At 41.7% G+C, this 25,850-nt stretch overlaps 1 protein-coding gene and 1 long non-coding RNA gene across 3 annotated transcripts in view; both read left to right on the top strand.

Annotated features, from left to right (window-relative positions):
- The first annotated feature begins 728 nt into the window (after positions 1 to 728).
- LOC118500210 lies at positions 729 to 5,414 on the top strand. Its single transcript, XR_004902766.1, has 3 exons — positions 729 to 883; positions 3,010 to 3,125; positions 4,751 to 5,414. It is a non-coding gene; the product is annotated as an uncharacterized LOC118500210 (long non-coding RNA).
- Positions 5,415 to 6,688: 1,274 nt separating this feature from the next.
- The window catches only part of PKHD1 (PKHD1 ciliary IPT domain containing fibrocystin/polyductin), a 450,921-nt gene continuing 431,759 nt past the window's right edge, over positions 6,689 to 25,850 (top strand). Inside the window, exons 1-10 of one of the 2 annotated variants that reach the window (XM_028510816.2) lie at positions 6,689 to 6,854; positions 8,600 to 8,677; positions 9,316 to 9,460; positions 10,217 to 10,325; positions 14,389 to 14,446; positions 18,988 to 19,066; positions 20,374 to 20,448; positions 21,541 to 21,605; positions 22,331 to 22,370; positions 23,224 to 23,294. In XM_028510816.2, the coding sequence (XP_028366617.1) occupies positions 6,803 to 6,854; positions 8,600 to 8,677; positions 9,316 to 9,460; positions 10,217 to 10,325; positions 14,389 to 14,446; positions 18,988 to 19,066; positions 20,374 to 20,448; positions 21,541 to 21,605; positions 22,331 to 22,370; positions 23,224 to 23,294 (772 nt within the window). In that variant the 5' untranslated portion in view covers positions 6,689 to 6,802. The remainder of the gene's footprint in view (positions 6,855 to 8,599; positions 8,678 to 9,315; positions 9,461 to 10,216; positions 10,326 to 14,388; positions 14,447 to 18,987; positions 19,067 to 20,373; positions 20,449 to 21,540; positions 21,606 to 22,330; positions 22,371 to 23,223; positions 23,295 to 25,850) is intronic. The other variant, XM_036024228.1, reaches the window with a different exon arrangement.

Below are 25,850 nucleotides of genomic sequence, written 5' to 3'. Positions count from 1 at the left end.
CAAAGGAAAGGAGATGAGAATTTCTTCTGGTCAGGAACCTCTGGGCATGGACTGAAGTGACCAAGTAGCTAGATGGTGATGTACATAAATTGAAATGGGTGGTGGAATAGAGACAGAAAGTCAGCCATGGTATAGTAAGAAGGTGGTGTTGACTTCTCAGGCCCCTTTTCAGTTTCGTTATCAAGAGACAGTCAAACCAATAACTAAGACCTATGGTCTGGGTTCTAGTAGAAAATGATGGGTACAAGTTAAGGGCTTTCTCTTGGTCAAGAAAGCAAGAACAGGAGTGAGAGAGGAAAGTAAAGCAACAAAGAGGACTAGTCGATCCTTTCTTAGCAAGACTTTGAACAAGTTGCTTCCTTTTACGGCTTCTTTAGACTCACATGCTTATGGTGAGAATGTCAGCCCATAACAGGATGAAAAGCCAGAGTCTTCTCATAAGTGGGGGTCAGCCCTCTACTGATGCTTTTTCCTGGGTCCTGTGTTTGGTCACTGATTTACAGGCAAATTCTTTCAATCATTGAATGCCTGTTTGTCTTACTGGCTGGACTTTTACTTAAAATTCTTGTCTGGGGCACATGCAGTAAGTGGAGAAAAATGTAAGACACTCTTAAAAGACCCTGAGGAAAATTCCTAAATAGCTTGTATTAATCATTAAACTTGCCGTAGGGTCCACTCTGAACTTTTACTTGGCACCCATTTGGCCAGGACAAACAAGTTAGGTGAGTTACAGTCCAACCTGAGTGAGTTACCTGAGCACTAGCTGCGGGCTGGGCTCTAACCAGATAACATGGCCACTGATTCTTGACAGAGATGAACAAGATCATTTAGAAAGGAAAGATAATTTCTCCCTTGAGTCACAACGAGGAAGAAACAGAAAAAGGTACTGTTTGATCAAAAATGTCTCTGCTGTCTGTTTTCTTGGTATTGCACCTCTTGCCAATGTTGTGGTGAACAAAATGAAATGGGCATCAGTAGTGGCAACCTTGCAGCTCTGTTTCTCCAAGTCTCAAAAGAAAAACTAAATGGGGGGGGGGGCAGGAAAAGATGATGAGGAGAATGAGAGCAGAGGGAAGAGAGAATGAAAGTGAGAGAATACTTGGCCAAATGCTCACAGCTCTCCTTTGATTGGAAATTTCCTGGTTAAAATAATTAAGTGGAGGCTGAGTTTATCCTTAAGAAGAATTTGTGGATTAACCATATTAAGAAAAATTACATTCATTATTGATTTGATTGCTCTATTCTAGGGGAAAAGAGGTATGAATATAAGGCTTTAAGAGAACCAGTGAATGAATATCTACCTCCATTGTTCTAAGCTTGGGAATAATTGCTGAAATGAAATGTTAAAATCATATATCCACATTGAAAATATATGGCTATTTCTCCCATGCTGGCGATATTCTGTTGGGTGTAACAAGTAAGTTAGATCTCATGCTTGTGGACCGAGTTACAAACACTCCTGGGTACCTTTCTCTATGCATTAGGTGTATTTCTGAAAATTAAATGTTTTAAAAATGAATTGTATTCCAGATAGATGTACAAATTTAGGGACTCTTGCAACTTAAAGAACCATCTGCCAAATCTGCTTGAAAATTTTAGAACTCCTTTCATAAATGCAAATAGCCTCCACTTCTACCCCATTAGCTAGAGACTTGAGGGCAGGCACACAGATTATTTGTCTCAGTTTTCCCAGCTCCCAGCACAGTGCCCAGTGTATATTAGGCATATAATAAAGGTTTGTGGATTTGAATTAAATATAGATGATTTTATATAGTATTGGACTATCTTAATCAAGATATACTTATACACTAATTCTAAGTTTTTTAAAAATAATATTTTTCTTGGCATTTATTGTGGTTTTTTATATTTTCTAAAAGGTGTAACTGTTATTGCTAGTCTCAGTGTTTTCTTAAAAATTAAAGTTAAATGTATTTTTAGTAATATGTGCATGTATTTAATTTTGTAAATTTTTTTAGTTTCAGAAAATTTCAGAGCCAGTACTTTTTATAGTATTAAATTTGCCCTCTGACTTGGGGGTGACAGGGAGTAGCTCAGCAGCTTGCCAGAGCAGCCATGAGGGTGTTGTCTAAGGCATGTGGCTTTTCAGCCAGGCTTCCGTGAATTCTGCCAGTCCCATATGTGTGTAAATTATTTCTTTCAGATTTGGTGAAGCCAGACTTAGATTATTTAAGTATGTATTCACCAGTTAGAATTACTGAGTGCTGTGTGAGCCCTTTGCACTAAGAGGGGTATGGAAGTAGAGGTCCTCTCTGAGGAAGGGGCAGTCTAGAAGAATAGCATATGTGATGCTGCACCATGTGGTCCAGGCTGCACAGGACACAAGCTGGAGGATCGTGGAGGGGAGGGCGATGAGAGCTGGCATGGCTGGTGTTGCAGGAGGATATGACTGCCTGTTCACCCCTGAGCTAGGCCAAGCCATAGGAGGATTTTCACCCCTCCCTGTCATTGGAATGTACTGTGGGCATTCCAGCAAGTCACTGATGTCCAATTAGAGGCCAGAACTCAAGTTAGAAGGTTAGAAGAATAGCTGAGGACTTGCAGTTGTACACTTTGGGGCTAGCAGACAAGGTGTGAGGACAGCATAACAAGTTAGAGACGTTAGCATGTTGTTATGCAAAGCTAAGAGGACTCATGCTGCCTTGAATTAATATCTGAACAGGGATTCAGTCCCACTGGGGTGGGTTCCTCCCGTGCCCCAGGTATAGGGGTCAGACCAAGGTTGCCTCCAGGTGAGGACTGTGAGAGTTGGTCAGAGGCCTCATGCTGGGCTCACTTTTCACTGGCTCCTCAGAAATAAAAAGGTTATGGTTCTTATTGATAGTGGCACTGAATGTACCCTGATACATGGGAATTCTCAGAATTTTCTGGTTGCCTCAGCACCATCGATGGTTACTGAGGATGATGATTATGGCCAGGAAGGTCTCTTTGACAGTGCAAACTGGGCTTTCTCTTCCACAAAAATGCAACATTTTTATCTCTTCAATACAGAGAACATATTGGGCATTGATATCCCATGTGATCAAACTCTGCAGACCTGTATCGTGAATTCTGCCCCAGGTTAGAGTTATCAAACTGGTGCTGAGGAGAAATGCCACTGGGAGCGGGTAAGTCTATCCCTCCCTCAAAGAATGGTAACTGTCAGACAGTATAAACTGCCTGGAGGGGGCATAAGGAAATAGAAACAACTATCCAGGAAGTGCTCTGAATGGGTATTGTATGCCCATGGTGCTTTCCATAGCTTGGTATGGAAATAACAAAGGCCACTAAAAAAGGCAGATGTCTCATGGAGGATGATCATGGATTACTGAGAGAGAGAGAGTTAAACAAGGTGGGGCCCTCCATCCGTGAAGCTGTGCCCAGCATTGCCGCCATCTCAGTTACCTTGGCTGTGATCTTAGAATTGTACCATGCTCTACTGGTCTCAGCAAATGACTTTTTTTTTTCAGTATATCTCTAGATGCTGAGTCACAAGATCAATTTGACCTCATGTGGGAGGGACAACAGTGGACACTCAAGTGTTTCTTCAAGGCTACCTGTGTAGCCCCAAAGTGCATCATGGGGTGGTAACCTGACATCTGTCTCTGTTCTCCTTCCCCTCAGCAGTAAAATAGGCCCCTTGTGTAGATGAGATAAAGGTGGCACATGAGGACTTGCCTCTGCTGCAGGACACTCTGCAGACCTTGCAGGAACATCTGCAAGGGAGAGGATGGCAGAGAACTCACAGAAAAGACAGTGCCCAAGCACTGCCTTTAAGTTTTGGTTGGGCAAGGTACACATTGTCCCACAAGCTATGATTGATAAAATACAAGCCTATCCAGTTCTTAAAAATATAAAAGAGATGAAAGCCTCTCCCAGTCAACATGTATAGTATGCACAATATGGTCAAGTTCTTATAGCTACCAACCTCCTGCTTCTCAAGGCCAGGTGGGCACGTTCTGTTTTCAACTGGTAAGAGCACTTGGCCACTGTCTTTGTTCCCTCCATTGACCTGGAGGACATTACAGGACACAGAAGCCCTTACTCGGTTCGCCCAGTAACCCTTAAACGATAGCTGACAAAGCCTGTCCTTACTGAACACCGAAGTGTCTCTAGTGAGAAAAGCTATCCTGCAAAATAGGATGGCCTCAGAAATCAGTGGGACCTGCAAGGAGGTACTTGTGCCACATTCCAAACAAAATGTTATATTTTCATTCATATCTGATGAGTCTGCTAAAGATTAATAATGATTAATCTTTATTTAATTAATGAAGACACAAGTGAGTCAATGAATGACCAGAGTGATCTGACCCCCAGCCTAGGGGACTTAATAAATCAAGTTCTAATCATGGGACTCTTGATGGGAAAAATTACTTACAGGTGAGCCTTGAACAATGTGGGTTTGAACTTCATGGGTCCACTACATAAAGATTTTTTTTTTCAATAAACACAGTTGGTCCTTTTTATCTGTGAGTTTTGCCTCTGTGGGTTTGGCATCCATGGATTTAACCGACCTGGGGTAGACAATAATCTCATATTCCCAACTGGAGATTCTAAATGCAGATCAAAGTTGTTTTCAGTCTGAGATTGGTTGAGCCTGTAGATGTGAAGAGCAACTGTAGTTAAATTTTGGGGGAGTCAAAAGCTATATGTGGATTTTCAATTGCTCAGGGGTTCAGTACTCCTAACTACCTCGTTGTTCAGGGCTCAACTGTATTTTGGAAGTCATTATCTTAATCTATGTTTTCTCTAGCGAGTGCCTATGTTGTTGCTGTGGTATTTGTCTCCAATGGAGCCAGATAGCCTCCAAACAAACTACCTCTAGGCTAGTGAACTCTCTTGCTGACCACTCAGTTGCAGAAGAACAGTATGTGTAAGATTATAAGAGGCAGTCATGAGGGGTGGACTGTTGGAGGATATCATTAAGAGGGTATGCTGATGACTGACCCAGGAGCTGGAAATGAGCAATTGGAGGCCCCTCACCCCCTCTCCTGTCTTTGTACTGTGAGTTCCATCCTCTGTTGCCACAGTGAGAGCTGTTTTTCAAGGACGCAGCTTTCAGGGAGTGAGATGTTGAAACCGTCTGGACGTTATATGTGACTGAATCCAGTTAAGGTTTCTATGTAAACTTTTAAGATGCTGGTGGGTGCATGAGTGCAGAGATCTACTTGTCTTGCTGACACCAAGACAAGTCTCGTATATAAGTTCCCTTGCTTATTAAACCAGCTACCTACCAATCAGGACTGGTCTGCCTGTTTCTTCAATCTCTCCTTGCCCTCTGCATTTGGGTGCCAGTTTATGAACCAACACCGGGAATAGATTCCATGAATGAAGAGGCTCCTTAGCTAGGCCATGAAGGAGGACTGGGGAATGTAGGAAGCAAATAGCAGGAGCCAAGGTAGAGGCTGATGTGTGGGAGGCTTCTTTGAGAGATGGTGGGGAGAACAGCTTGGCTGCAGTACAGGGTTCACATTGGGGAGCGATGTGAGGGGAAGTTGGACAGCTAGTGAGGCTGGATTGTGGCAAGACCGAAAAGTCAGAGAGAGGGCTTCCAGTGCAAATACAAAGCCCATGAAGGAAAAGCTAACTTTTGTTATGTGGCTCCTTTGTGCCAGGCCCAGTATTAATTTTATACATATATGTATAACGTGATATGTATATCTATGGCCCTGTGATAATTTCTTTTTATATATACACACACACACACAAATGTATATATGAAGTGATTATATGCACACACACATAGTCTTCAGTTGATCTTGAAACAAATTCTACAAAGTATTATTATTATTATTATTATTATATAAATGATGGTGGTTTTGCATTGAATTAAAAGATTTAAGCAGAAGAACAGCACAAGGAAGACAGTGTTTAAGGGGAGCAGGCCTGGCATAGTGACATTGTGGAATGGGGTACAGACACCCTGGGGTCATGGAATGTAGTTCGAAGGGTCCAGCTTTTGCTTCCTCTGTTTCTTTCCTCACTTACTTCTCTACTGTGAGGATAACACAATTCTCCTGAAGTTCCCATTAGTACCATTTTCAACCCATTACCCTACTTAACATTTACTTGGTTAAACCCTTCACTTTTTTGTGTCCCCCCTCCACCACCAGGACTGAGACTCTTCCAAAAAACAAACAAACAAACCCTTCCCTCAAACCACCATTTACTAGTATTTATTTATTTTATATCTAGATTTAATAAATATCTAGAATTTATTTGTTAAAAAATTAAGCTTTTGTTCAATACTGAGTTAATGAGAGAGGTTATTTTTTTACCCAATTTACATATGCATAAAATAATTTGGTGGGATAAGGGTATGGGGTGAAATGGTGATGATTTTATATAAAATTCATAGGTTATCCTTTTTGTCAGAACTTGGGAAGATGTTGGGTCCCTTTGAATACTCTAGGGCCATATTAGTATTACTTCTTTAGTTTCCTAAGATTTTTTTAAAAGATCTCATTTATTTATTTTTAGAGAGGGAAGGGAGGGAGAAAGAGAGAGAGAGAGAAACATCAATGTGCGGTTGCTGGGGGCCATGGCCTGCAACCCAGGCATGTGACCTGACTGGGAATCGAACCTGCGACACTTTGGTTCACAGCCCGCACTCAATTGACTGAGCTACGCCATCCAGGGCTAGTTTTCCAAGTTTTAACATAGTAAAGTAATAGTATTTAAGCTAAAAGTTATAATAATTCTTATTTTATTTTTTATAAGGCACAAAAGTTATGGTGCTCCAATCAAAATTGAAAATATTTTTCATGTTTGAGCAATTTTGAGAGGATTGACTTAAGTGAACAAGATGATTGCTTGGCTGATGTCTCTGAAGAGTATTGAAATATTACTTTTGGCAGGTAAGTAGGATATATTTTGAAGGAATTATAGATAGAACACAACAGATTACATTCAGAACTGGTTATTTGATACTTATTATTTGGGGGGAAAGTGTTAAATAATTTGCTCTGGGTTTAGATTTTATCTGCTTAATAATTCTTTTTTCTGCTTAGAAGTTGAGGTTATATATTAAATAGTTATGAATATATACTTTGATTTTTAATGACCAGTGGAGGTTGCTTTTATAGTCTAGAGCTTAACAATAACAATAACATAACTTTTCTTTTATAATTCCTTTTTGGGTCATATGATGTAACTTTTTTTAGGTTTTATTGTTTTATCTTCCCCATGGGAATAACTTTTCATAGAAATTAATGGTCACTCATATTAAAATCTCTTTCTTAAAAAATTATGTCTCCAATTTTCTCTGTGAATCTAGTTATCCTCGTATAATCATTTTATGGCTTTTGCTTTTGGTTTTCTTTAGGTAGAAGTATCTAATGCACCTCTGAGGTGTAAACAAGGACTGGTCTTGCTGGGCTGCCATGAATGGTTGTTTTGATGGAAATGATTTCCCTCTACCCTTGGTTGTGTGGTGCACCACCGGGAGAGCTGCACATGGAAGCCCCAGGCTAGCCAGACTTAGGTGGCCTGGGTTATCACTGAACTTTTCTGACATAGAAACTTAAAGTTGTCCTGTAAATAACACTTTTCTTATCTGTGATCTCACTGAGTAGCTGACTGATGTGTATTGGCTTTCTGGAATTGGCTTTACTTTGACCAACGCACGTTTGGGAGCATCTTCAAAGATGAACGACTAATTAAGGTCATATGCAGCCAATGGTCTCTATAGGAGAACACAACCTAACCTCGCATGTGCAGTATATAGTGTTTTATTTTTCATTTTAAGGAAGTTCCAGCATGGATCCATGCTTCAGACCCCCTCTGTACAGTCAAAGCAAAAATCTAGAATTTTTTTTTTTATTTATTTGGAGTCATTCTGATAATGTATTCAAAACTAGGGGGAAACCAGAGAATAGTGTACTGAGCTGGAAGGTTAAAATAGGGACAGCTTCTAGAATTTTCTCTTCTTCTCTGGAGGGAATGGAAATACAAGAAATAAGTGTTGATGTTACAATTGAATATGACTACCTTATTAAAGAGTGGGAGACCTGGCTGGCATAGCTCAGTGGATTGAGCGCAGGCTGCGTACCAAAGTGTCACAGGTTCGATTCCCAGTCAGGGTACATCCCTGGGTTGTAGGCCATGACCCCCAGCAACCACACATTGATGTCTCTCTCTCTCTCTCTCTCTCCTTCCCTTCCCTCTCTAAAAATAAATAAATAAAATCTTAAAAAAAAAGAGTGGGAGAGAAGAGATATTCTGAGTTGAATTAGGTATTCAAAGTGTTCTTGAGGCTCTTTACAGAAAAAGTAGAAATTCAGGATTGTTCTGGTGAACACTGGGTTTCAGTTGTCTGAGATGAGAAAATCAGTCAGAACTTTCCTTCTAATAGGAGTTTTGAGGGTCTGGTCCCTAGACCAGGAGCACCAGCAGCACCAGCAGAACCTGGTTAGATACGTAAATCTTGGGCCCTAACCCACACATGGTGAACCAGAAACTCTGGGGGTGGGGCCCAGGAATCTGTGCTTTGTCAAGCCCTTCTGGAGATTCTGATGAATGCAAAATTTTGCTTCATAACACCAGAGAAGCTGGTGGCTCAAATCTGACCTTTAAAACCAGTGTCCTTCTTATTTATTTGCAGTGCCTTGCCTGAGTTTCCACACTGAACCTGAAGAAGGTAGCCTTGCAGGGGGAACATGGATCACAATGATTTTTAATGGTATGTCTGTGTCTTACCAGATGCAACTTTCTTAATTATTAACCTAAGAAATCCTAAGGAACATGAGTTTGTGGTTTTCTTCCTTGTCTAAGGACAGGTGTAAAAGAGGGCCTGAAGGGAGATGGGCCAACTGACCATCTTCTGTATTTCCAGATGCTCACTTGCTAATGTCACAGAAGCAGAGCACATTATCTGCTGTGTCCACTTTCTCATCCCAAGCTGTGGGATGGGACTCTATGAAAGCTAAGTGAGATATGGAAGCACTTAGCATAGTACTTGGCAATGTGTCCCCCTAGAACCTCGGTTATCCTCCTTTTAGATAATTTGATACATGGGGGCTTCTAAACCATGGCTTAGTGGATCCATTTCTACCACAGTAAAAGGTAATTTTAAGGGCTGAAGTATTATTTCCTGGCTTTAAATGGATGAGCCTGAGGAGATAAAACTTTTTAAATAAACTTATAAATGAGAACACTCATTTATATCACAGTCATAAATGTCTTCGGAAATGAGGAGTGTTAATTTAATCCTTAGGCAAACTCAATGTCTCACATTGCCCCCCTGTGGCGATGTTTTTATATTCTCCTGTGTGGATCACAACTCTGCTTGGCTGAGATTCTCCTTTTCTTCATGTTTAGATTTGGAGTCCAGTCTCCTTTATCCTGCCAATGGCTCTCAGCTGGAAATACACCTGCTGAGTGTGGCTGTGCCTGCCCTGCCGAGCATCCCCTGTGACGTCTCCCCGCTCTTCTTGGACTTGCCGGTGGTCATGTGCAGGACCAGGTATACCTGTCCCAGGATGGGAAGATCAGACAGGCCAAGTGCTTGGCTTATCTCAGTGGTTTTTGGTGGCAAATTAGAGACATGCCTGCTGTGACTGCAATTATCTGCTATAGTTTTTTAAAATGTTCCATGTGAATATATTTCTTAAAAAGTCCTTATCAGGGCCCTTGGGCTTAAGGGAGGATGAGAATATAGTGACAAATTTTGAGGATTTCAAGATATTTATAAGGAGGGGCTAAATTGTGTTTGCAGCTTTTCTTTTTCTTTCTTTTTTTTTTTTTTGCATGGAGCTCTATAGCTATTAAGATTTCAGTAACTGGTGCCATTTTGCCCTCTAAAGAACCCATCATTTGGAATAGGCATGATTGTAATGACTGTACATAAACCCAAAACCAGCTAGCAAGGAAATTTGCTTTAGTCCTTAGTGTGTTTGCTGAGTTTAATATAATTTGTATAGCATTCCTGGTAATCTATTGTTCTACTCAAGTTTATTTTAACCTATGAAGTTTACACTAGTGACTTTCAATTTTTAAAAAACATTATATATACATATATTTATATATATTTTGTGGAAGGACCCAATCTTTAGAGTCTAATAGAGGAATGGATATAGGAGGTCAAAAATGAAACCTAGGGATCCTCCAGTTTAGTTCTGCTTCACAAGGAGCAGGGAGGAAATCTGACGTGGCCGAGTGGGGCTGCTAGCTTTGGCGATTCAGTTTTTGGTTAACAAGGATTTCCACTTTCTGCCCTCAGGTCTCTGCTGTCTGAAGCACACGAGGGCATGTACCACCTGGAAGTGCACTCTGGGGGGCAGGTGGTAGGCAGCCCAAGTCCAGGACTGTCAGATAGCTGTACTTTCAAGGTGGGTTCTAAGGATGGAACAATGTGTTTGCTTGGTTTGAGGGTATGCTTGTACTGTCAACATGTGAGTTACAAATGAGGCAGGGCATCTGCTTCGCCAGTATAAGAGGGAAAGTGGGTGGTAGTTATGAGGTTTCTGAGATTGGAGTAAGGAAAGATAAGTATTAAGTGCTTGTGTGTCAAGCTCTGTGCTTTATGCACATTAATTTAATAATCACAATGATTTCATGGGGTAACTATATATTATCCTGTTTTTATAGATGAGCAACCTAAGGATGAGGGTGATTAAATAATTTGTCCTTGACATAAAAAATTTGCCCAGGTATTAAATGGCAGAATCAGGATTTGAACCTGCATCTGACTCTGATCCTCACCTAAGCTAAAGCCCACAGAGGAGCCACAGAGATCAGCAGGTGTACGCATTAGTATTTTGTGTTCCAGCTGCGATCATCCTGAGTCTCAGCATGGCGAAGGGACTTGGGGACCCAACCTCTTCCTTCCTCTGTACTTCACAGTTGATTTCTACTACTCTTTCTAATCCTAGACTTAAAGGCATTTTGCTGGTGGAATTCTCCTTCAAGCTCAGAGTTAAAAGGAAATGAGAGAGAGATGGAGAGGGAGAAAGAGAGATTATGAGCTAATGCCCGACTTATTTTAGAGACTCCATATGCATACTGGGGGTTCATTTTTCTGTTTCGTTCACTCTACTGTACATTTCAGATTAATTTTACACCAAAATAATCCCTGAAAATGTAGGTCCTAGACTTCTTATAAAAAAAGGCAGAGGTTTGGTAGTGTTCCTTTGACATGGTGGTAGTTCTCATAGGGTGCCTCTGTTTATAAAAGTACAATATAGTCATGTTATTCCTTCTTTAGAATGAGACTTCAACTTCTAAATTCATCTCTAATATGATTCACAATTTAGGAATTTGCTGTCAATTCACATTTACCAACTTGTTTCTTACTCCAAGAAATCTTTCTTTCCAGAATTTTGCTTCTGCACATAAGCACAGGAAGAAAAAAATCATTCTTTATTATTAAGACCCGCACCACCACCTCTGCGCAGTCTCCAGTGAATGTAACAGAAGAGATGGCTGAGCTTATGCCTTAAATCACCATCTACGCTGCTTTGGGTTTTAATGTCCTTTCACCCCAGATAGCAGTTTTCCTACTAATGAAAGATTGGAAAGGAGAAGTAGGGGAAAGAAGAGAAACAGTTTCTGAAATTGCACATTAAAGCAAACAAGTCCTTCAGTGGTTCAACCAGCTTGGCACGTTGATGAAAAATCACCGGGGGATGCAGTTAATGAGAGGCATTCCAAGCTAAATAAAAACACGGCATGTCTCTTTGTTTTGGGACTGGGGCTGGGAGAACCATGAGTATTAAAAATTAATGCCATCTTGCCAGTCCACTCCAAAGTGCCTGCTGCAGGCACTGACAAGTTCAACAACTCACAGAAGGTTTATCCAACAGCTGGTGGCTGTGGCTTTGTCATTCTAATCCCCTGCTTTTCTTTCCCCCACTCCCTTCGATCTTGCTACTGCTGGTCTGACTTCCTCTCCAGGATCAGCATGTGGGAAGCTTGATTTGGAAGCTCATTAATTTTTTACTTTGTCATGTCTCTAGCTTGGTGGGTGACCAGGAGCTTGTTTCTCTTAGAAATGTAACATCTTATGTTGTGTCAGCTGAGAGAGAATCACGAATGAAGCTTATTTTGAGGTTGAGCTCCGAGCCTGCCCCACCATGGTTGGAGGAATTGGGAGGGAGTGATAGAGGAATCCCTCTATTCACCCCCACACACTTCCGATGGAAGGCTTACAGACCGAGTGATAGATTTTATATCTCAAGCTGGGAATCAAGAGGTATGTTTCCTTAGCTGATTTGGACTGAGTTGTTGTTCTATCTGCCTCAGTTTCTAACATCTGTGTGAAGGAGAAATAACCATTAATCCACTTCATGAACGTGGAGAAAAAGAGGCCGCACACTAAACCTGACAAGCTCAGGGGAGGCCTGTGTGGTGGCCTTGCTAACTTGGAGACCTATAGTAACCACAAAGGATGGTCTTAAAACCTGTTAACTAAGAGCAGTATATGGCAGGTAGTCTTGTCCTAGGCTGAATTCTTCCAGATGAAAGTCATTCTATTACCAGTGACATGCCAACTGTTACCAGCGCAGGAGGGGCTCTTGTGGTATCTAAAGGAAAAGAATTTCATGAGATGCGCACAGGAATAGTTTATTGACCATGTGCAGTTAAGGGGGCTCCCCTCCTGGTTTGTCTCACCATGGGAAAGGTCTGATCTTGTCTTCCATAGGGCCAGGATGAAGGCCACTGCCCAGGGTTTATGCTCTGTATCAAATTACAGTCCAGTCCCGCATCTGGGTAGCTGAGTGTGTGTTTCCAGTTGTAGTCCATTTCGGGCTCCCTCCTGGAGCCTGCATGTGGAGTTGCACGGCCATGGGCCACATGGCTGCTAGGGCCACGTGACCATAGAGAGGATGCGTGAGCACAGGGGGCGAGTGTGGGTCTCCTGGGAGAGAGGTGGAGAGAGAGAGCTATTGTACAGATATTGCACCAGAGCACCAGGGTGGAGATCACAAATCCCCTCATTTTTGTTGAATTAATTGTTGATTGTTAACTATCCTGTACCTACCTATGTGAAAAAAGTATGTGTCTCTTATTCTATTTTCTCAGAAGTTTCCCTGCTTTGCTCTCCCCACCTCCCTAATCTATCACCAGTGGGCTTCATGTAACCCACTTACGTCCCTTCTTTTGGTTGTAATGCATAAAGCAGGGTGCAGAACTGCCATTCTCTGGAGAACTTTCTCAATCCCTTGAAGTTTTGCTTCCTGGCAATTGCCATCAGTTTGGCTCAAATAAACTCATAAAAATTCTTACAGGTTTGGGCATTTCTTAAACGGACATGAGGGTCTGATAATAAAGTTCCAGTGGAAATGACCATGCTATGTAGGGTGCACCGGTGGGGGATTAAGGCCTGGGTGCAGAAAGGGGCTGTGAGCCCACGGCAGGGATTGTGTGTTTGGCAGGTGTATGTGGACTTTCATTAATCTTTATCTTTTGGTGAGGTTGGAGCCAGTGATCACAACATTCTTATTTTGACCCCTGACTCTACATATTTTCTGTGAACTATTTACTAACCCTTTCCTTTACAAAGGGAAAAAATTCATTTTGATGGCAGATGGCACAGCTGTGTGGATCAATACTTAAAACTGCACTTGCTGAGCCGTCATCAGCTTTGTGGAAACGTCTGTTGGTTCTTGATGTCTGATTAGGGCTGTTGATTAACGAGGGAGTTACTCTTTGATAAAATTCTCCCTGGGAAGGTGGACTCCTGGGGTGCTGGAAGCAGACCAGGCAAAACAATTTGCTTGTCTTTGTGTTGCAAATGGAATGCACTGCAGGCTGTAGAGAAGGGTGATGGTGCTTTAGGCAGCTGGAGGAGTTTGGGGGAGGATGGCCAATCCACTCTTCTGCCTCTTTGTCTCTTCACACTGGCCCAGGCGCCTTCCATTTTCTCCATAAACACCTCATTTGTGTGGCTGTCCAACTTCCAATTTTTTGTAGTTTGCTATTCCCTGCCATCATGCTGGCTAATAATGGCTTAAATTGCAATCCTTTGAATTTAAATAAGCAAATTATTATGGAGAAAAAAACAACTTTCAAGATCCCAAGATGTCAAGTTATAATAACGGAATTGAAAGGTTGGCATTTAAAGTTGTGTCCTGTCTACCTCTCCTTTTGGTGAAATGTGTTTCTGGGTCTGGCAGGTAGAAACAGGTTTGCTAAGGCTTGGGCAACATGGTATGAGAAGGTCTTCTATGACCTTTCTGAAATTCCTTTACCTCATTTATGGAAGAGCTATAATAATATCTGCTATCTCTGCTTCATGGAAATATTTTGAAGAAAAAAAGACATGTAAGGTGGTTTGAGGAAACATATCAGTTATGACCTTCGCTGAATGCTCCATGAGGAATGCCTTGTCCTTTGCGTGTTTGTGATTGTGGTATTCTAATGAAATGCTCACTTGTAACATTTTCAAAACAGTTTTCCAGGGCACAGACACCCATTGTTTATCAAGTTAACCCACCAAGTGGAGTTCCAGGTAAGAAATCTCCTACAGAGACAGGAATAACTATGAATTCCTTTGCCCAAGCTCGTTGCAAACTCTTCTGCCCAGATGGGTGGTCTTCGTAAATGAGAAATTTTAGCTTCTTCTCCAATGCTGTTTTGAAAATAAGTGTCAATCTCTGGTTTATTTTTAGTCTGGTTTTGTTTCAGCTCTGGGCACTTTTGCTCTGTTAGTTCACTGATAACAAAGGAATCCAAACATGAAAAGAAAAAGAGGCCAGCAAAATCAAACCAGGTGCTGCTGGAGAATGCAGGAAATAGGAATCGTCATTGCTTGTAACTTTATAATTATCCACATAATAGCAAAGCTTTATTGAAAATTACTGTGAGCCAGGTTCTGTTTAAGCTGTTGGTACATATTATATTATCATATCCTCACAAGAACCTGATGATATAGGAACTATTATTATTTCTACTTTGCAAATGATGTAATGAGATACCAGAAAGGTAAGTAACTTGCCTAAAGTCATGCCGCTAATAAGTGTACAGCTGAGATTTGAATGGAGATAGTTAGAAATCAGAGTGGGCCCATGTGCTCAGCATTTTGTCCCGTGTTGAGCAGGGTTGGGTACCACATGAGGACTGTTAACTCTGATCCTTATCCTGGGGGTTTGTTATGAGTTAGCTCACAGATAAGCAAAGGCCAACAGGACAGAAGAGAAGAAGAGAAAGCTGGGGTTTTACATTAAAGAAGGGATCACAACTAAAAGATCCAAGAACTGCTAAACCTGCTTTAAAACTAAGTCACAACCACAGCTAGGATTATATATAATTTGCTGTCTGACTTTTGGCAAATTTTTATATCTATTTTAGGTTTTTAATTTGTTCAGGGTTTCCAGATGGTATAAGTATGGAAATACATGTTGCCAAATTTTTAAATATGTGATTGTGTACAAATCCAAAAACTAACTAGATGTTTTGAATGGCTTTACTGCTCAAGAATGTCAAAATGAGTATCTGAGTTACTAAAAAGTATTTGCTCATGTGTGTATTAACACAGAATATGTGTGTGTGTATTTAAATGATATCCGAAGGAATAGAAATTCAGCTTTATCTTATTAATGTGGGTTATTCACAGATCTGTTTCCTTATATTTGCCTGAGTAATCAAGACACTATAATGTGTTATTTAAAAGAGATGTGGTCTATGTAAATCACATGCAGACACTGGGATTTCTGCTGCTCTGGCATTAAAAAGCTCCTGTCTCTATGGGAGAAGTCTCCTTAGGGTGAGGGATGAAGAAGGAACCAGCCTTTGGGAGTGTGAAATGGGATGTCAGCAGATACCCAGATCTGTCAAGCGCATTTCTCCCACTGGGTTTGACTCCCACACACTGTCTCTTCCACCTTCTGGGCGAACAATTGGTGACTGGCCTGCTTGGAGTGGGCCCTCCGGGCAGGATCCACCCCGCTGATCTTTGAAATCACTTTCCAGACAATTACTCTCATTTCATTTGGGAAGCCTGCCCAGAGTAGCAGCCAGGGAGATGGGGGAGGTGGTGGAGACAGGAGACGACGTTTTATGAGCAGTTGAATTTCTAAATGTGCTTAACAGTTGTTCACTGTGACTCAGGATCCTCCAGCATCATGGTCTGGCTTAGCCATTTGTCAGATTTTGTTGGGCTCTCTCTCTCTTTTTTTTTTTAAGAAGCAAAACAGAAACTTGCAAGAATTCTTAAATGTTATAAGCTGTTAAAAGTTTCTAAAATTGTGCTCATCAAAGATAGAAATCGTGCCCACTAAAGTCAGGAAATTGATAGTTTAGCCCTACTGAGGTGAAGGAGAATTGTTTCTCCACTTGCTGGCAGTAGCAGAGAGCTTCAGAGGCTGGGCTTTGGCCAGTTCTGTGACCTTCAAGTCATTAGTTCCCTCCCTTTCTGCCCATCCACCTGTAAAGTGGGGGTAATACTTCCTGGAAGGTTCCCACTGTTTTAGTGCCAGTTGGCTAGTGAGTGCAGAAGAAAGTCACTTCCCATTAATAAAATGCAAGCCCAACGTGAAGGGAACAATTTCTCGGTACTGTTCTCTAAGGGCCATGAAGACACTCAAAGTCCTGAGTTCAGTGACCTCATGAACCCAATAGGTGCCCTTTACTTTTCCATTTTTGAAGTTTTGCCTCAATAACCAACACCTCTCTCATCTCTAAATACTGTGTGTGATGCTGAAAGATTACAGTGTAGATGGTGAAATTCTGTGATTATTTGGGAGGCACGCTCTTCCAGGTCAAGGGGCTGTTTGGTGATCTTTAACATCATCCCCTTGCTGTGGTGTATTTGCTAAAAGACGTGCCTCGTGCAGTTCCACAGAACTGAGTTTTGGGGTTTTCAACTATGGAAGTAGTCAGTTTGTTACAGGGTGCAGCCAAGAGCGGGGGTAGGGGGGGGCCCAAATAGGCATTTGAAATGGGGTCCAGAACTTAAGGTGTCCAGGAGATTTTAAGATGTCTCCATCCCCCACCCCAGGGTGTGGGTTGGGGGAAGGGACAAATGGAGCAGGGCCATTGAGAGCTGTTTTGCATAGCAACAGCCTTGCAGCTAACCTCTGGGTTGGTCATTTAACATATCTATAGCCTTTGGCTGGTTGCATAGATAGGTTAAGTAGCTGTGATCAGCTCTAAGCCAGGGGAATGGAAGTAACTTCCCCACCCAGACTGGGGAGGGTGGGTCCCCTGAGTTACAGCGCCTGCGTGGGAGCTCAGAGAGGATTGGCTCCAGGACATGGGGCCACGCCTGCCCAGACTCATGGTGGCAGCCCAATAAAGCTGAAAGGATACGAGTTCTGGCATGTGAAGCCGAGTGTGGGAGGAGTCGGAAATGGGGCTGCAGAGGAAGATTGGCTGCGGGGATTTAAAACCGAGATTTGGCGGCCATTGAGAGGGAGAACCATGTGGCTGTGGAGGTGCAGAGAAAATCAGGGCCATTGAAGGAGAACCATGCTGCTTTAGGAAGAAGAGCCATGTGCAGCCATTGAGGAGAACCAGGCTGCTTTAAAGAAGGAGAGCCATGTGCAGCCCTGAGAGGAGAACCATGCTGCTTTAGGAAAAGAAGCATGCAGACTTGACGGAGTGTAGACTCCTGCAGCCCTGAGAAGAGAACCACGCGGCAGCCCTGAGGAGAGAACCACGTGGCCTGGCAGAGTGGGGACCCCCACAGCTTTAGAAGGGGGAACCACCACCTGGTTTTAGCAGAGATCCCGGTGACTCAGCCGAGGGTGCCGGGAACCCAGGGAGGTCTCCCAGTCGAGATGGAGTACTAACTGGGAAGAACCAGAAGACTACCTAAGCCATGGACTTCTATTTCCTTTCTTGAGACACGGTACTCTGGACTGGGCAAAGGGGGAAGGAAGGACTGTGTCTGTTTGTGGGTGTTATAAGGGACTTTGGGATTTTAATAAAGACATTAGGTCACTACTTTAAATTGATATAGCATTAAATAAACATTTTCTTTCCTTTTCACGAATCTCTGGCATTGAGAGACGTCTTTCCTAGGGCGGCAGACATAATGGACCGGGGCCTTCTTTCAATAATAGTGTATCGTCCCAGGCCCCCCTTGTTGTGTTCTGTAACAAGTTCATCTAGGGGCCCCCAAGCTCTTTCTGAGAAGGGGCTACTTTTGATTTCTTTCCCAACTCTTGTAAGCACTGGGGCTAGGGGTGAAGTGACCTTGCTAAGAGGAGGTTGCTAATGCCTGTAACTCTATTCTTATGAACTTGAAGGAGAGTATTAAGGAAAAACTTAATGCCCAATGGGGAGCCCTGCAAGTCACATTGAGGAAACCCAGCAAAAGTCATCCGTGTTGCAGCGGGAGGGCACACACCAGCTGTTTGGGGGTCCCCAATCTGCCCTATCCTTGAACATGAGCATGCTTCTGAAATGAACAAGACATGCAATTGCCCCCCTTTCAATCCGTGATTCTGCTGCTCTTCGTGATATCTCATGTTCTCTCTCTTTGTTCCTATCCATTTGGGTCAATCATGATATTTATCTTTCATACTCTCAGATATGGAAAAAATTTTAATATCCCTGAATACCCTTCCAGATCATGTGATATGAACCCCCTCATATTGCAAGGGTGTTCATATTAGCAAGTTTCCAGAGGAAAGTCTCATGAAGGGTCGAGTGCCCAAGGCATGCTGTTCTCCAGTCCCACATTGGGTGCGGGGTTTGCACACAGGCGAACAAGTGGGACGGGGCTGTGTCAGAAATGGCCTCCTCCTCTCGAAAGCCTCATGCTTCATGGGACTGTGAGGAAGACCCACTATTCCTTCTATGCTCCATCATAGACCATTAAGTCTGTAATTACAATAATTGGTTATTTTAGTCTATCTAGTCTGTAGTATTGACCACTGGATCATATTTTGTGATCCTTTCTAGCTGTATGATTTGTAAAAAAATAAGTATTCTGAGTCATGACCAACTTGGCCATATTGAGTAGATGTACAAAAGAAATATAGTTTATGTTATATATTTAGAGTTTAAGCTAAATGTATTCAACTGAAAAAAACCTTCTCAAAACAGGACAACTGATACATGTGTATGGATGGACTATCACTGGAAAGTTGGAAACCTTTGATTTTGATGCTGAACACATTGATAGGTAAGAGTGTATTGGTTTTGACATATGACTAGTTACAAATATGCTCTGTTGCTTCCAGGGGCCAGCTTCTCCAATAGCAATAAATTGTAGGCAGTTGGCACAGAATTGCTATTTTCCTCTTTACAGTTTATGGTCCCTGGTGAGCAGGGATTCAGCAAACTTTGTTAATGTAATTGCGACTGGTCGATTAAGTTTGTCCGTTTATTTACTGACAACTACTCACTCCAGGCTCAGTGTGAATTGTACTCTAATTGCATCCATGGATTTTCTTTTCCAATTCTTACCCTCCCTCTTTGTTTCTCAGGATGAAATAAATTCTTTAAAAAATGATCTGTGAACCCAAAAGACAATTAACTTCTTTGCTTGGTTGTTATACATTTGTGCATTTAGAAATCCTATTAGTGTGATCAGTGGAAATATGGAAGAAGGTTCTGAAAGCCATTGAGTCTTCAATGTTTTCTGGGAGTGATTAGGACATCAACATGACTTTTTTATTGGAGATTTAAAAAAAATGGCATGTGTTACTATTAAGTCATTCATGCTTGGAAGAGGGGAGAGCGAGGAGGCTGTTGAAGTTGTGATGTTTGTGGGAAGCTCTAAGCAACAGTGGTATTGAGCCTATGAAACACTACACTGAGAATTTATAAAGTAGAAGGAACATAATTTTACTATATTCTTGCCTCAGTAGATTCTATATACTGTGTCTAATTTTTCCTTTGCCCCTGGACAGGATGGGGTGCCCTTCTCTGTTCTGATTTATCTCTTTGATTCGTTCCTAGTTGAAGAGAATGGGATTTGACTACTCTTGAGACCTATTTTCTAGTGTTGAATAATAGTTAACTTGTCTTGAAAGAAAAGTATTCTTCTCATGGAAGATAGATGCCCAAAGCACACCACTGGCAATATACCGTACTCACTACTTGGTCCCATCCCTTGGATAGATACAGTCTTGGTTCAGATACAGTCTTTGAAAGGAAGAACAAAGGTAGAAAACTCTGCTATAGCTTTGTGTAGACCCACAATAGTCAGTGTGGAGATGATGAAGATTTTTGGGAGAGAAGAAATGGTCCTTCTGCAGCGTGAAAGGATGAATCATGAAACAGTGCTGTGCACCCCTGTCTTCAGGCTGAGAATTTATTTCCACATATACTCAGGGGGCAGACTTCAGCCACCTGCAGTAATGCCCAGTACATTCAGAGGAGAATGTTTATAACAATGTTTCTTCTGAGTTTTGCCTGGAATGTTTGATGGAAGTGTTGCATTATTATTGTCTCTTGTCTTTTTTTTTCTCTTTTTTTTTCATCCAGCCCATTGATCTTGGAAGCTCAAGGAGACAAATGGGTTACTCCTTGCTCTCTTGTAAACAGGCAGACAGGAAGCTGGTGAGTGTCTTTTCTGCCAACATATATGCTTTTAGGTTTTTCTGCCTAGTGTGAAACACACTCACATGCATGCACAGAGCTATTTTTAAATATAAATTACCCATAACTGTTGAATGCTTTATCTTTAGACTTACTGGAAAAGGCATGGTAATTGATTCAAACTGATGCAAGTTGGGGTGAATTCTGAAACTTTTCTTGAAAACAATAGTTACTACTACTAAGTGCTTACAGTAGGGCAAGCCCTGCCCTAATGCTATACATTTAAACCACTCAGTAGCCTTTTGAGTACATATAGTTATTGGTCTCACTTTACAGATAAAGAAGCTGAAGCACGGAGAGATTAAGGAACTTGTCCAATGTCTCACAGAGAATGGCAGAGCTAGGGTTTGAACTCTAACTTGCTAACCGGCCTCCAGAGTTCATGCTCTTAACTTTATACTATGATGACTAGCTAAAGAAAATAGTGAGTAGAAGTTATTTATTTATTTATTTCAATGACAATTTAAAAAATATGTGTCTACATGCTTACAGTTCAGATAACCAACATTTTTGTTGGACTTTCACTTCACTCTGGACTAAGTGGATTAGCCTTTCTTTGAGGTCATTACAAGAATTACCCTCTATGGCTTAGCTTTTTAGGACTAGAATTTAGTAGAGCCAAATTCTGTAATGTGTTTTTTTTTTCCTGGTGTCTTAAGTTCGTTTGCTCAGGATTGTCATTTTGGGGGTTCATATTTGCTAACAGATTTTTTTTTTGATAAAAATTTTGCTAGCCTTGTCCTAAAACAGGTTTTGGAAAGACAGGACTGAGTGGATAGTAGGAATAAGTAAGATGTTGTCTCTCACACTGGGATTTTACTGGTGGCAGATGAGATGGCAGCTCTAGTCGGCACTACTCTGGGCATTTGCCCCAGTGGGCTCGTTATACTTTCAGTATCTACCAATCTACTAATTTTCTCTGGCTGATTTGCTTTTATTTTGTTTTTGTTGTTATTATTATTATTATTCTTTTCCATGTTTGGCTAATAAGTTGGAACGTCTGAACTGAGGTGTGTGGTAACCGCCACCTGAGGTGTTTGGTTCTTTCCCGAGGTACCCTATTCAGGAAGCCCATGGTCTTGGCACTCTGCAGTGCCGTGTGGAAGGCAACTATATTGGTATGTCTGAGAAGTATCCATTTTACAGTCTTATCCATTTCTTTCTCTGTGTCTGGGGAAAACTCTTTCAAGAATTGGTTCTCATGATGATGCTAATAGTAACTATTTGTTGAGAACTCCCTGAAAAGCCCTATATAAAGCAGTTCAAATATAAACTAATTTAATCCTCACAATAAGCCTGTGAGGTTGGTGGAATTATTTTCGAGTACAGGTGGTAATTGAAGCTAGTAGCTAGTGGAATAGGATTTTTCAGTTGGTTTAAGTCTATAAGCCTGAGCTCTTACCTGCTCTCTGTGACTATATTCCTTCCTTCCTTCCTTCCTTCTTATTTTCAGAGAGGGGGAAGGGAAGGAGAAAAAAAGGAAGAGAAACATCAGTGTCTGAGAGATACATCCATAGGTTGCTTCTCACATGCCCCCAACTGGGGACCTGGCCTGCAACCCAGGGATGAGCCTTGACTGGAAATCAAACTGGTGACCTTTCAGCTTGAAGGCTGGTGCTCAATCCACTGAGCCACTCAGCCAGGGCTACATTTCCCCTTTTTTGTTGGATGTCAAGAGTGTTGATGGTGCAAGTCTAGGAGGTGTTTATTTGGGCACCATTGAGGAACTTACAGGGTTGGGTAATAGCTTGATATCTGGAGTCCTTGGGTTAATGGTGGCCATGGCCTGGTCCCGGTGATTCAAGCAGACTCCTGTATTAATGTCTGTTTCTTTTTGCTACAGGTTCTCAGAACGTTAGTTTCTCAGTATTTAACAAAGGAAAGTAAGTAACTAGGAGTAACCAAATTTATCTTCATATTGTATTATCTCTCTCTTGTCATGCTTACTTTCTTTAAACTTGTATAAAAGTTTCAAACATACATGGACAGAACAGAATAAAACCCTGTGTATCCACATGATTTTTTTTGTTTGCATGAGTATAACTGTATCCTATGCTCTCATTCCGAGATGATGTATTTGAATATTGTGATGGTGCCAATTTTGGGAAGTACCTCATGAGTAATCTCATAACACTAAAGTTAAAACAGGACAGGCTTTCCTGGAATACACTGTCCCATTCCAGCGACTTCATGATGGAAAGGGTGCCAGTTGCATAGAGCTCAGTAGATATAAATTAGAATTTAAAACTTCTTTCTGTATGACTTATCTCATGTCCTGTCACTATATAACTTGTCAGGCGTTTTTCTTAAAAGTGTGTTGTCTAGATAATATCGACTTTGCTGTGGTGGTGGTGACCCGTTACCCACAGCCGCACAGCCCAAAGCACAGATATTCTCCCTCTCTCTGAAGCTGGGGAGGAATGCAGCTGATATCTGTTGGTTATCTTCTGTAGGCCAGCTCCAGGTCAGGCCCTTTCACATTCATCACTCCATTTCATTCTTCTGTTACTAGGTGACATTGGTATTATTATTCTTACACAACCATTTTCTAGATCAGAATATACACTTTGCCCCATCGGTATCATTCTCCAGGAATCAAAAGGAGCTGGTATTTAAACTGTTGTAAAGATTTACTGGAGGTTAGTTCATAGTCTCCCTTCTGGGCAGCCAGTTTTTTAAAAAAAATGCATTTCAGATGCTGTGTTCATCCAAAACACAATTTTGTCTTTTTTGAAGGTCAATGGTACACAAGAACGCATGGCTGATCAGTGCTAAACAGGACCTTTTCCTGTACCAGACACACTCAGGTACTATCCCTTTCTCCCTGTGCTCCTCAGGCCTTCCCTCACACCTCACTGGAGGCTGGGCCCCCTTCCCTTTCTTCAGGCCATTCCTCCATGACCGTTAACATGTGAAGCTGTCCCTACAATCATGGATGACCCTTTCATTTTTGGTGATAATTGTTGCTTGTATGAAAGTCATTTTTAATTGCTATATTAAAAAGGCTCAATCACAGATGTCTATACAAAATCCCTGGAGACAGATGAAATAAAGGGGAGCCATCCTTGTTTCATGTTCTGAGAAATAACAGAAAAGAGGCAGCACTGAAAAATCTAAAAGCATATCTTTTCAGTTACTTTAGTATATCACCTCTGGGTGTTTATTCAACAATTCATGTCTTGCTGACACTGATACTAAGCTATTGTGTTGCTATTGATGAGGAAACCTTCATACTGAAAAAACAAATGCTGAAATTCAGAAACTGTTATGAAATTGTGAGCTCAGTTCACTAGTAGAAAATTGGCTTGGATTCTAGAGGCTTGAATATGATCCCAAAGCCCCTGAAGAAATGCCTGTGAGGTAAGTTCAGATTCCAGAGGCAGCAGAATCTACTTTTGCCAAAAATACAAAAAATTTTGTAGGCCATGGTGCAAATGCCATTCACTCCCTACTTCTGCAAAAGCTGAGTTTCTCCTCTTGCCTTTATTTTCTTTAACCAGCATAACTAGTCTCCTTTGGAGTAAGTGCGAGGAAGCACCTGAGGTGATGGTGACAGTGACCCAGTAACGAGAGGAACGGCAGGCCCTTCTTGGATGTTTTACATACAATCTCAATATTTATTTCACCTAACTAGGGATAGGTAATGCTAGCCTAGTTTTACAGATAAAGAAACAGACTCAGAGAGGCAGAGTAATTTGTCCAAAGTTCCTAGTGCTGCAAAGTGCAGGCTGAGTTCTAAATCTTATGCACATAACCAATATACTTATGGGAAGTATACTCTTCTGCCACATGCCAGGCTTCTCTGTGAGTCTGCCCATCAGTATTGCACCCTGAATGTCAGATAGGCTGGCAGGCATCTCGGATCACACAGCTGTTTCATGTTTCCAGCACCGATGTCTTCTTGGAACGTGGACTCCCAGACTAGAGCTTCTTCATAGCAGAGGAGGCTAAGGGGAGAGGGGGTGTGGACAACTGCAGAGAGCCCAAGGCTGTGCTCCTCAAGTGCTGGCATTTAATTACTAGTTCAGTTTGGTTAAGTCACTTAGCCTTTCTGAACCCCAAACACACATCTATAAAGTGGGCAAAATGGTGTTTGTCCTTCTAACTCCAAAAGTTGTTGGAAGAAGCAGATGAGCAAGAATCTGGGATTCTCTCCTTTTATCTCCACACCAGTTCAATTACTGATTTCCACCAATTTTATCTCCCATGTAGTTCTTAAACATGATGTATCTTCTCTGTCTCTACAGCCACTGTTTTAACTTAGGACTCCCATTATTTCTTGGTAGCATGCTGCAACAGTGCCTAAGGGGCCCTAACCTGCCATTTGTCCCTGCTGATTCATGCTCTACACAGCCACCACCACTCACACATCTGATGCCTCTCCTCTGCTAATCATCTGCAGCAGGGGTGTCCAACCTTTTGGCATCTCTGTGCCACACTAGAAGAAGAAGAGTTATCTTGGACCACACATTAAATACACTGTGACACATAATCACACAAAAAAAATCTCAAAATGTTTTAAGTAAATGTATGATTTTGTGTTGGGTCACATTCATAGCCATCCTGAGATGCATGTAGCCTGAAGGCCATGGGGTGGATGCCCCTGCAAGAGGCTTCCTATCGCCACAGGGAATGGTACATGCTCTGACCTTCTCCCTGTCTCCTGCTCCAGCTCCATCTCTAATATTCCAGTAACACCTAAGTGCACTCTGCAACTCCTTCTCTCCACACTTGGGCTATCACTCCCCATTTTTTTTTCTTCCCTTCACTTGGCCAGTTCTAATTTATTCTTCAACATTCAGTTGAGATGTCATTTCTAGAAATTCCTTTCTACTCCACCATACCTGTTCCCCCTCTCTTAAACTTCTCATTGGCACTTCTGTATTCTCTCTCTAATTTCATTAGCCCAAGTTATGATAATTATACTTTCTATACCTGTTCTTCCTTATCCTGCTAATCTCCTTGAGGATGGGAACCTTTTTTTTGTATTATTCTTTGCATCCCTTGTGCCACATAGTAGATTCTCTGTGAAAAGAATTATAAAGCACTAGGTGAGAAGAAGGGGTTATTATTATTAGTGTTGAATTTTGATATTTGAGTGTGGGGGTCCATCTTTGCCCCCACATATCTGCTCTGCTCTGTCTCATGAACATAAATGTTATACAGTAAATGCCCTGATAAAATTTGTGGTAGTAACCATTCATGATTAGCTTCTGTGTACCTTCAATTTCTCGTAGATCAAGACTCCTCTTTCCCCTTGAGGGAATGAAAAGAACTGCTAAAGTTTGATCATAGAAGAGGAATGGGTCAGAAAAAGTGAAACTCTTAGGGATTTGTGACATATTCCTGTAGGGCTTGGAGCG

This window comes from Phyllostomus discolor, chromosome 4 (genome assembly GCF_004126475.2).
Source record: "Phyllostomus discolor isolate MPI-MPIP mPhyDis1 chromosome 4, mPhyDis1.pri.v3, whole genome shotgun sequence".
NCBI lineage: Eukaryota > Metazoa > Chordata > Mammalia > Chiroptera > Phyllostomidae > Phyllostomus > Phyllostomus discolor.
The sequence above is the reverse complement of the archived record's forward strand: the minus strand, read 5'-3'. Positions and strand labels throughout refer to the sequence as shown.